The 11,267-nt window shown below is 39.3% G+C and overlaps 1 protein-coding gene, 1 non-coding gene and 1 pseudogene across 3 annotated transcripts; all 3 read right to left on the bottom strand.

Annotated features, from left to right (window-relative positions):
- Positions 1–1,594: 1,594 nt before the first annotated feature.
- Positions 1,595–2,548, bottom strand: LOC149847505 (syntaxin-124 pseudogene; annotated as a pseudogene).
- A 2,826-nt stretch (positions 2,549–5,374) lies between these two features.
- Positions 5,375–10,978, bottom strand: LOC149847503 (large ribosomal subunit protein eL19y-like). Of its 2 annotated transcripts, none has more exons than XM_089997066.1 (5): positions 10,955–10,978; positions 9,261–9,382; positions 6,075–6,511; positions 5,801–5,838; positions 5,375–5,684 (listed from the first exon to the last, which is right to left on the bottom strand). In XM_089997066.1, exons 2-5 carry the CDS (start codon positions 9,370–9,372, stop codon positions 5,663–5,665), a joined length of 609 nt encoding a protein of 202 aa, XP_089853192.1. In that variant the 5' UTR covers positions 9,373–9,382; positions 10,955–10,978; the 3' UTR covers positions 5,375–5,662. The 2 variants fall into 2 exon arrangements, with proteins under 2 accessions (XP_089853192.1, XP_089853191.1); XM_089997065.1 differs by having other exon boundaries at positions 9,261–9,380; positions 10,949–10,975.
- LOC149847504 (small nucleolar RNA snoR143) lies at positions 8,201–8,319 on the bottom strand. Its single transcript, XR_016430675.1, has one exon. It is a non-coding gene; the product is annotated as a small nucleolar RNA snoR143 (small nucleolar RNA).
- Positions 10,979–11,267: the final 289 nt, after the last annotated feature.

The following is an 11,267-nucleotide window of genomic DNA, read 5'->3' as shown; positions in this document are numbered from 1 at the left end:
CCCAATGGTTAGAATGCCCTCATTATTGATTACTTGTTAGAAAAAAGACAAAAATATCATTTTACATTTCAGGTGGGAAACTTGTTTCTAAAAAGCCTGCTTTTCTAGCTCATGATGTTAGGATCCCTTTGCAAATTACTTGTTGACACGTACAATATAACAGAAGCTTTTCTTAACTTTGTTAATATCAAAAACCCATTGGATCTTACAAAAGCTCTGTGTCAAAACACCTAGAGGCTTTTCTTCACTTTGTTGATGAAAATGATTTAACTTGGATGGTTTTCAAAAACAAGCACGTGAGTGGATCAGTGCAATCACATTTTACACTTTCAGTGTGCTGCTGAACTTACCGTCGTCCATCTATGTGACACAACCAGAAGCAAATCTAGTGTTATGGGCAGAACAAGGGGGGTCCAAGTGGTGGCTACCCTCCTTATAAAAAGGGGGAGCCCCTGTTAAAGGGGCTGAACACTTTATAAGTGCTTGACCAGAACACAGGACCACGCTTAGATACAACCTGCCAGCCGTGAGACCCAACAGAAGATGGACGGATCAGGAGCAGCAACACACTCAAGTGTGCAATGTGATGTGCACTTAATCTCCGGGGTACGCTCAAAGTGTTTAATGTGATTGCACCTGATCCTTGCACTAGTCTACGGCTTCTTTTTTATTAAATTCCAACGATATTTTCTCCTTTATACAACTGTTACCAGCAATTCATGATGGAGCTAAAGTTGACCTCTGACAGTTATCTGGATCACCATGTAGCTATTTCTTCTTCTTCTTCTTCTTCTTCTTCTTCTTCTTCTTCTTCTTCTTCTTCTTCTTCTTTTAATGGCTTTTCTCTGTGAAAAGATTAGACTCTAACCGATTCGTGAGTCTGAAAGTAAGTTCTGCCAGCTCTCTCTTACCACCTCCAAAGTTATCAAAGTTCCACTGCAAAATGAACTTCAGGCTCTACCACTTAACTATCGTATTCTGCTATATTTTACAACTGGCAGCATAACGCAGTTGGAACTTGATTTTGGATTCATTGTGTATCATAAGATATGAGCATATAAACTCTAACACGATCCAAGGGATGATTTACACTATTTTGACCCGAACACTTTCATGGGGTCAGATTTGATTTACTCAAATATGACCTGCATTTACAAGTTTTTACTAGGATATTATAAAAGAAATTATCATATATAACATGTTTAAATATAACAATAAGAAAGAAAAGACCTTGCCTTGGAATGGGAGGTGCCATATGAGCACAATGTATCACTTATCCCAAAATTGTAAGCGGCAAACAAAAACTGCACACCAGGACTGGCTGAAATTGTTGAAAAAACAGCATTAATTACTATGCATTTTGTTATCATTGGAAGATCAGCAATCAACATTGTTACATGAATATTGGTACATGATCAAGGTAAATGAATGAGCCACCAAGCACCACCATCCGCCAACTGAATGAGTGCATGGATGAAGGAATAAACCAATGAAGCACACACACCACACAACAAGGAGATGCATGAAGCAGCATCAACCCAATTTATCTACATCTAAACATACATCATCCCCAACCTCCAACCAACCACATCCATCATTTCCTCATGGTGGAAGCTATCACTGGTAAGATTATGATGATGATGACCACAGCCCCAAGGGCAATGGCTATGCATGTCCATTTCCTAGAGCTCTTCTGGTACTGCTTGGCCGTCTGCAGCTCCTCTGCTCCCCTGCCTATGAAGGAGCTTGCATGGGAAACATGCTTCTCTATGTCATTGAGGTGCTGCCCCTGTGCCTCCACCAATGCAGCCATGTCAAGGAACACATGGTGCAAATCCAACAGGCTCCTCTCTATCTCCTTCACTGAATCATGTCTCTCCTGTATCTCTGATATTGTGTCCAGTATCTGACCCCGGCCCTGTTCCTGTATGGCCTTCCTCAAGAAGTCCTCGCCCTCGCCGGTCTCGATCAGCCTCTCGATGGTTTTTTCATCCGGCAACTTGCCGGTGATCGTGAAGAAGCGTCGCTCAACCGTCTCACGGTACTCGGAGGTCATTCTTGTCCGGAGGCCCTGGAAATCGTCCATGATGTCCTTGAGCTTCTGGCCAAGCCCGATGACGACCGACGTCCGGGTGCGGTCGGCGGAGCTGCCTGGACCGCATCCAGGGATGTTCCGGTGGACGGCATTGGACTTTTCGAGCGCGGCTATCTTGGACTTGATGAGCTGAGCCAGCTTGAGCACATGCTCGATGTCGGAGTCCATCTTCCGGCGAAGTTCCTTGATGGTGATGGCTCTGTGAGCGGTCTTCGCCTCCTCGTTGGCATCGTGGAGCTGCCGGTAGAGCTTCTCCGTGGCCTTCATGTCCTCCTTGACGTTCTCGATCACCTCGAAGAAGTGGTCGAGGTCGGCTTCGTCCCTGCCGGAGCCGGCCATCTCTGCATCTGCACCACCTGCCGGACCGGCCATTCCGCTCTCCATGTCATGGTCTGCCTGCCTTTTTAGGTCTGTGTAAGTACGCTTGAAGGATCCGGAGATCAGGTCGTTCATCCTGAAGGCCTCTCTCTCTCTCTCTCTCGTGTAGATATGTTTTTGTTAGATTTGGAAGAGAAAGGAAGAAGAAGAATGGATACGCCAGGAATGACCAATAGCATGGTTCTGTGTTTGATGATATTTGCTTTTAAAAAATATTAATTTGATTGGTGGCATTCCTACGTGGTTAAAGTAAAATTAATGATGAGATAGATCATGGGAAAAGGATCGTGCCAACCATGCTGTTGGATAGGATCACCCTGCATGTTGTGCTATATTATTATGATGATCTCCCTCTCCAGCACGTACACCCAGAGAGAGAGAGAGAGAGAGAGAGAGAGAGAGAGAGAGAGAGAGAGAGAGTCTGTGTGTGTTTGCACAAAGCAGATTGAATAGAGAAGATGGAAAGTCTTGAGTCTGAAGGGTGTAAGAAGTCTTGTATAGCATAATAGTTACAGCTTAACTGTTTTAGCATGAAAAATTATTAAGCTAAGAAATCTGTCAAACAAAATGCTAGTGTCAACAAAAGCCCTGGGCCACAGCGAATGTGAGATAACTCCTTTAACCCATCTGCCAGTAGGATTGCAGGCTGAAACTCGCCTGCATGAAGCGGGAATTGCTAGTAAGAGTCGATCATCCATAAGGCGGTGAATTCACTATGGAATATGGATTATGATCATGTGAGTAAATTTAAGAATGTAATTGGAGAACCATTCCCGTAGACAAGATGCCCACAAAACATTAAGTTGACCTCAATCCTCATCCTTAACAACTAAGCCCACTATCTCTTTAATATATTCATTGAGCTGTTTGTGACCTGTGAGGTCATGAACACACGAGCGTCCGATTGACTTTTAGAGAGTTGGACCATTGGACCAGGCTGTTCTTCTTGGCCCTAGCATGCCAGGCCCTCGTAGCCATAACAGATTTGATCTTGAGGATGACAAGAAACTATAGCTCTAATGCCATCGTAGGGATGTCAATAAATTTGGCTTGGCATGGGCTTGAATGCAGGCAACTGTAGGTGGGAACCAAGTCTGTGGAACCCCACCTGGAACTAGGCCTGTGCCACACAACCAATGACCGGAATATTGGACTGGTATCAGGTTCCAATTGCATATGGTCCAAATCCCATGTTAAGACCAATATCTATTTCATACCGAATTCAAATTTTCTTATGATGCGACTTTTAAGACTCACAGAGAGAGAGAGAGAGAGAGAGAGAGAGAGAGAGAGAGAGAGAGATCAATTTACTTGACCCCTGCTATCAAAATGTAGATCTCATTAAGATCTAGAAAGAGGCAGTAGAGAACCCTATCATAGATCCCGGCCTTTCCTGTACTGATTATAACAAAAAAGAAAATCCTTTTTCATGTGGTCTTAACCGGTGACCACTATGAGATCCGAGTCATATCTGAATTTTTCATCTTGGATAAATTCCATGACTTAGACCCAAGCGGTCTGGCTTAGTGGGATGGGGCCTAGGCCTTTTGACAGGCAGTAGGTTCAAATCCCATGGGCGTTACCTCCTGGGTAAACCAAAGCTTGGCGACTCCCTGGGGTCGAGGGGTAAGCCCTCAGAGTTTTACACCAACAGAACCGTAAGTACAGCAGGCTGAGCAAGAGCGGCTAGGTCTCTATGCCTGGGGCAGTTTCTACAAGTAAAAATAAAAATAAATTCCGTCTTGTCAAGTAGAAAATATAGAACAGGTCTGATTAGACCCAATCTTGTTCTTAACAAATCCAACCCCAATCCAACAAGATATATACTGCCAACATCTGATAGACTGATCATATGAGCCGGACCCAATTTAGACACTGGTTTGTATTTCCGACCCGTAATATCATGAACGATCAATGGAGATGGAAGAGTGCCAGTTCTCGGAGTACACCATAGATTCGAATGTTAAAATGGGAATCAAATGATTGATACATAGGGTTGAAATTCTGTGCGATGGACATGAAATACTGGGTTTTAAGAATACTGTAATGTAATACATGAATCCATACTCCACAAAAAATATTTGTGTTATCCGGTACGAATATACTGATAGAAGTTTAAAACGGAAAATAATGGTCTCGTTTATAGTGAAAAATTCTTTTTTTTTTCTTGTTGAATCTTTATCAGCAAAAAAGTTGTTTGAGAAATATAAAAACAAATATTTACAAACAAAAATGTATTTAATAACGTTGCTTTTCCTGCAAGTTACATTTAATAATAACATTAAAAATTTATACTTATAATACTACTCTTAATTAATATATAAAATGTTCTTAATATGCATCCAACTCGCTAAAAGGTTAAAATAAGATACATAGTTCACTTATTAATGGTAAAACATAAACAATGGACTAATCGTAATATATATTTTAGTTCAGCACGTAAAGAGCTCGTAAAGCCAAACTAGTTCTTCATGAGTTAGAGATATCGCAGTTCCCGATTCCATGGAAAAGATACATCCAACAGTGACAGTAAAAGCCTTCTCAAGAATGGAGGGAATTTAATCATTATGGTTTTCTTTTTTGGGATGAAAAAAAAAAGATTTAGCAATTATAAAAGGTCAACTCATTGCTTGAAGACAGCTTGAATGGGCGTGTTTACAAACATTTCCAACACCTGAAACTAGTCCAATTTTATTATGCTAACCAGTTTCGAACATGTGACTAATTTCCGATGGAAATCTTTTACCCAAAATCAAAACAGCCAGAAACCTAAGAATATTTTCCACACCCCCTCTTGCGGAAACAACTCTCAGCTATTATTCCCACGGTGAAAGACGGAAACAGACTGACGAAGAGAACAAGTTTTAGCTTAAAATTAAAAGGTGCAATATCCAAACTTGATTAGGTTAATTCGGTTCCCTTTTAATAAACTATAAATGCTAAGAAACAAACAACCAATATTCAACAAAACCAGTCATTTTTTGACAACGAGAAAAAAAACAGGTCTCAAAATTAAACAAGAGATGACTTGCTAATTATAACACCTACGCGGCATAATTCAACACAAATTCATGTACGGAAACTCCTTGCACACCTAAATCCCCTAGATCTCTCCATTCATCAGAAGCCCGAGTCTCCAAGTTCATCAGGATTACGAAAACTTTTAGTCAGGAATCAAACAGATTGAATTCACTTCTTTTTCTTAGGTGCCCTGAAAGGAAAAGAAGATGAAATAAGAGACGTAAGATTACAGAGGAAGTCCAAAGTCATATAGAACCACCAGAACAAAATGGAGAAGGAAATGAACAAAACAGTATAGTGTATTACTCTGCTGCTGATTGTGATGCAGGCGGTGCTCCTGGACCCTGTTCCAGAAAAAGTAGAATGATAGATTATACTCTCACATGTATCAAAGCAATAACATATAGTGCGTGTGCGTGTGTGCCTGGTCCTTCAAAACATGTTTAAAAGATCACAGTGCATTTATCTCAGCCTCACACAAGTTATCATCTCTTTGACAGGCTTTTCACGCAACTTATGATTAAAGAATGCATTTTAGAGATTGAAACAGAAAGGGAACAAAAAGATACCGACGACCCACCTGAGCAAGACGTTCTTCCCTTCGCGCTATCTTCCTTTCCCTGCTTGCCTTGCTCTTAGCTCTCTTGGCCTCAAACTGATCAGACAGGGTCTTCTCTCTTGCCTTCTCTGCCTTTGATTTGTGAATGCTCTCCATAAGCACACGCTTGTTCTTGAAAACATTACCCTTGACCTTCATGTACATGTCATGGTACATGTGTTTGTCTATCTTCTTTGCTTCCCTGTACTTGCGCAGTAAGCGACGCAGCACTCTCATCCTCCTCATCCAAAGAATCTTGGTTGGCAGCCTGGCCTCCCTAGTACCCCTACGCTTGCCATATCCTGAATGCCTGCCCTTCCGCTTTGCCTCCAAAGCCCGACGAGCCCGTGATCTTGAATGGATTTTTGTTGGCTTTTTTATCACAAAGCCATCCTTGACCAGCTTTCTTATGTTTTGCCCTGCATATAATAAAATTTTCAATTTGTTCATTAGATATACATCGCTTACATTCATCTCATAAGGTACTTCATAAATGACATTAACAAAAGTGTAGAAGATCATTGCTTGATCGCAATTTTCAAAGGTGAGAAATTGAGAATGTGATTCAGTTACTCATATGAGAACGTGAGTAAAATTCAAGCAGTAACCCACGTGAATCTCACCAGATATGAGCAAATCAACAACATTTGATTCACTTACACACGACTCTGTTTTCACACCTTTGCTTCACTCGATGAACATTTGTGCCCAAACTGTAAGCAACCAGTATGACAATTTTACCATTTACATGTTTGATTGCTGGACTTGCAGTTGGAAATCGCAAAACCAAAAAGTGTTTTAACATAAAGGCACTGCCTTGTTAAAGATGGCCCCCTGTAACATATTTGTATTTGTTCGTGTAACTGGTATTTTGAGGTTCTGTTTATTGTAGAAGGGTATATTCATAATTCACATTAGGCCTTTAATATATGTGTGTGTGTTAAGTCTCTAGGAGTATAAGTAGTAGTTTCCAAACAAGTTTATCAGACTTCTATCTTCTTCCCCTCCACTTCTCCCTCGTAGCCTTTGGTTGTGAGCCTTGGGACACATATTACAAGTTACAACGCAAATTTAGCAGAACTGCCAAACACATTGTAATTAATCAAGCCCCTAAGAGGACAATGGAATTCATCATATCCTGTAGCAAACCCACTGCATACAATTGGTTTTATGTATTAATTTTTCCATATCATGCTGGCTTGCAAAAAATCAGGCTCCAACATTTGTGTTAACGATCTCAGGGATGCTATTCAAAGCATAATTACAAACCGAGATCTCTGCTCATACTTCAAATGGTTTATAGTGATGGAACAAAGCATCCAAATTGTTTCAAGAATGAGGTGAAGAATAAACACATAAACAAAACGATTTGTAGAAGACAGGTACAACACATTGACACCTAAAAATTGCCAACAAAACCGTTCTTGAGGCACAATCAGAAAAAAATGATTTTGTTTTAGAATAAGTAAAAAGGAAACATTGGATTTTCAACGTCACCACCAGTTTGGGCTCTAATAATTCTGATTGGTCTAACCAATAAGTTGCAGCCCTAACCCAGCAAGCTGATCCTATCTTAGAAATCACAAAGTATAGAAAATAGGAACAAAGTTAAACACAAATATATTTTATGTATAAGAACCATGTTTGACCAACAGCATTAAGCAAAAGATAAGACTAATGTACAGAAAATCCACACGGCAAACACAATATTGGAACAAAACACATTTGCATATCTCATAATATGAATAGCTCAAAACACTGATCTAACGGTAGCATTGAACATGCATAACAAAAAAACTGATCTGCAGTAGTAGCATGCAGAGTGCAAATATAACATTTAGGGAGATAAAATTAATAAAGTCATGTTCTATACATTTATAAACAGTACCAGTCTTTTTGGATATAATTAGATTTTCGAGAATGCAATCAAATAATAGTACCATCATGATTAAATTTAAGGAATGCACAATTTCTTGTGGTGAAAGAATATATTGAAAACGGGTGACATTTTATAAAAGAAATTGAAATACCAACTAGTATATGAGAAAACTTAGCCAGCCAAATAAAGCAAAATATTAAAATCCCCAATACTTCGAATTAAAAAACCAAGATGTGAGATGGATTCAGTAGACAAACAGCAGTATGAGCCATTCATCTGTGGATCCATAACTACGGTTGTCTGGCCGCTACCATTCTATCCATTTAAGATGGAATGGCCATTAATGTAGGCATTAAGGACAGCTCACTAAAACAAATTGTAGAAGCCATTCATAACCAGATAATGCCAATTTCTATACAACTCCAATAACTGAATTAAAAAAAAAGAATCATAATGAAAAACTACATCTCCAATCAACGAAGATTTAACAAAGTAAAATTCTTAATTCACAGACTGAAAATTTCCAAATTCGTACAAACTATATTTTTTCCCACATTAATTGATACCAAAGACTGTGGGAGCATGGTCCCTTCGAAGATCATGATTCAAACCATGGTTGTCAGTCGAGGAAGCGGGAGCGGGAAGCGATACGGGAAGCAGAAGCGGGAAGCAAGGCACTTTCAAAATTTTAAGAAGCGGGAAGCGTGGAACGACTTAAAAGCGAATCAAGAATCGTCTCGGAAGAGACCTAGGAAGCGAACCGGAAGCGAAAAAAGAGAAAAAAGAGAAAAAAATAAAAAAAAATACAAATACAAAAAAAATGAAAAAAAGGGGGGAAGCGCACTTCCCCAAAAAATGGTGCTTCCCAGCGTGCTTCCCCACTAGGCTAGGCACTTCCGGTAACTCTGATTCAAACCTTCCTGAAATAACTGGACAATTTATTGCATTGATTATAATGTGGAATAATCTCCCATTTGTTATAAACACATAAATTCATAAATTTGATAATAAAAGAAATGCAAATTATGTATTAAGATTGAGATGAAATGTCACAGCTACTATCACAATTTGTTTCCTATGTAATAAATGAAATAGTTAAATTGGAATTTATGACATTAAATTAGATGCAAATATATTCATTGATAATTATATGGTGGTACAAACTCAATGTGAAAACAATTGTAGAAGACAAAGAATCACCAAAAATAACAAAAAAATCTGGATTTAGGCTTAGGTTGAATTCTTGGTTTGTGTGTCAAACTCCCAATGAAGAAAGTGATAAAACTCACTAGAATTGGCCATGGAGATCTCGCTGGTTTCATTGGGATCAAGCCATACTTTTCCCTTGCCACACTTGAGAACACTGGCAGCTAAGCGTTTCTGCAGCTTAAGGGACACCATGGCTATGACTGCACCAGAGGATGAGAACATAGTCAGAAATGAGGCACTGGAACAAACAAAGAAGATAAAGCATGCTCTGCACAGAAGTTACACATACACATGTATATTGTGAAAATTCAAAGTTCCAGGTGCAGGCTTAGCAACAAGAATGGAAGAATATATCAAAAACATTAACTAAAATCTCGAGACCAAGTCAAAGACAAATAAGCCCATAGATAGAAACAAGAAAATGCATGTAGAAATTGTCAAAAAAGTGCATCTTGTGAGAAGAAACACTGGCAGAACAATGCACGCAGACACACCATTCTACATTTTTTAATTGAAATCAATGAAATAGGAAAGGAAAAAACTTTTCAAAATGGAAAAATGAACTTCTGACGTCAACAGACATCTTAAAGAGCTCAAACAGTCAGGATCCACTAACACCTATCTCATTCAAACGACATAGCTTCCATCTAGCAGCACTTCAATTGAGTAAAAAATTCCATCCAATTCAGAGACAAGATACATTTTAAATATTTGTGGCAAATTCCACTAAAGACAATCTTGCCAACAGACAGCATGCACACATGACAAAATTTCAGCAGCTCAACAAAGTCTTCGCCTATCTGGTTTAACAATCTCAATGAAAACAGAATATCTCCCGCCTCCTTCTCCCTCGCACACAGAGGCCATAGAGATGTACTACACAATGTAACTTAGAAATCAGAAACAAGTTGAGAACTCTCAAAACTGCACATGTATACGAGGCCCGATCCACAACGAAACTAAACTGACAGAGTATTTGGTCTTCTTTTTTCCACTTATCGTGAAAAATAAACAACAAAATTGGAATGATATGGTAGTACAAAAAACAGACATTGAAAAATCTAAAAATCCGGATACCCAAAAACCAAAATCACCTAGAGGTTAAACTGTTGAATAAAAACACTCTAGAATTAAAGAATAGATCCTTCCAAAAGAAAGGCTCAATAATCACGAAACGAGAAAGCAAAATAGAATTAAAAAAAAGAAACAGCAGTGCCAGAAGCAGATACCTTCCTAATTCAAAGTATAAAAAAATGAAAGTAAGAAATGCCCTATAACCACGAATGAAAAATGAAAGCAACACCAAATGCTAATTGCACAAATCTGAAGAATTGCATCGGAAAGAACTTTAACACGCCGAGCCCATCAGTAAGAACCACAAAACCCTAATCATCCCGAAGGAAAAATAATAGAGACTACATAAAATAAAGCAAAGGCCGAACACTAAACCCCAGACACCTAACTCATTCAGAACAAAAATTAGCATATTAAAAGAAAAGGAAAGAAATACAGATTCAGATTCGACGCAGTAAAACCTAAATTATAAAACCCGAGTAATCCCAAAACGAAAGGAAAACATAAAGGAGAGATCCTCCGATTCCCGATCAACCGGCAAGAAAAGAAACCCCTAAAACCCCAGCTCCGCCATCACTGTATGCGCGGTACAACGCAAGAGATTGAAGCACAAAATCATAGGCAAATATGATGTCAAAACCAAAACGCAAGAGATTCGGCTATCAATTCATAGGGAATAGGGCAAGAAGAATACCTCTCTCTCTCTCTCTCTGGTGGAAGCGGCCGACGGAGACTTGATTTCTAGGGTTTACTGAATGATATGGTTTTCCCCTTATCGGATTAATGACAATAATGCCCTCTCTCATTACTGGGGATGTAAACGGTTCGGATTCGGGTCGGATTGAGGCATTATCAAGTCCGACTTAATCGGATTCAGGTGAAAAAAAAACGATGAAGCCTAACCCTGATCCGATTAGCTTAAAACCCGGTATTTACACTTAATCCAGTCGGGTTTTTTTCTGGATTCGGGTTTGGTTTGAATGTAAAACTTAATACCAAATTTGAATCTTATT

The sequence above is a fragment of the Nuphar pumila genome, chromosome 2 (genome assembly GCF_984573655.1).
Source record: "Nuphar pumila chromosome 2, dmNupPumi1.hap1.1, whole genome shotgun sequence".
In the NCBI taxonomy this organism is placed as follows: Eukaryota; Viridiplantae; Streptophyta; class Magnoliopsida; order Nymphaeales; family Nymphaeaceae; genus Nuphar; species Nuphar pumila.
The sequence above is the reverse complement of the archived record's forward strand: the minus strand, read 5'-3'. Positions and strand labels throughout refer to the sequence as shown.

Excerpts from the sequence above, each read along its gene's own strand:
- LOC149847503 (XM_089997066.1), bottom strand. The coding sequence starts at position 9,372 with ATGGTGTCCCTTAAGCTGCAGAAACGCTTAGCTGCCAGTGTTCTCAAG. Across the intron at positions 6,512-9,260 it reads GATCTCCATGGCCAATTCTA|GGCAAAACATAAGAAAGCTG; the intron begins GTGAGTTTTATC and ends TATTATATGCAG. Across the intron at positions 5,685-5,800 it reads GCATCACAATCAGCAGCAGA|GGCACCTAAGAAAAAGAAGT; the intron begins GTAATACACTAT and ends TTTTCCTTTCAG.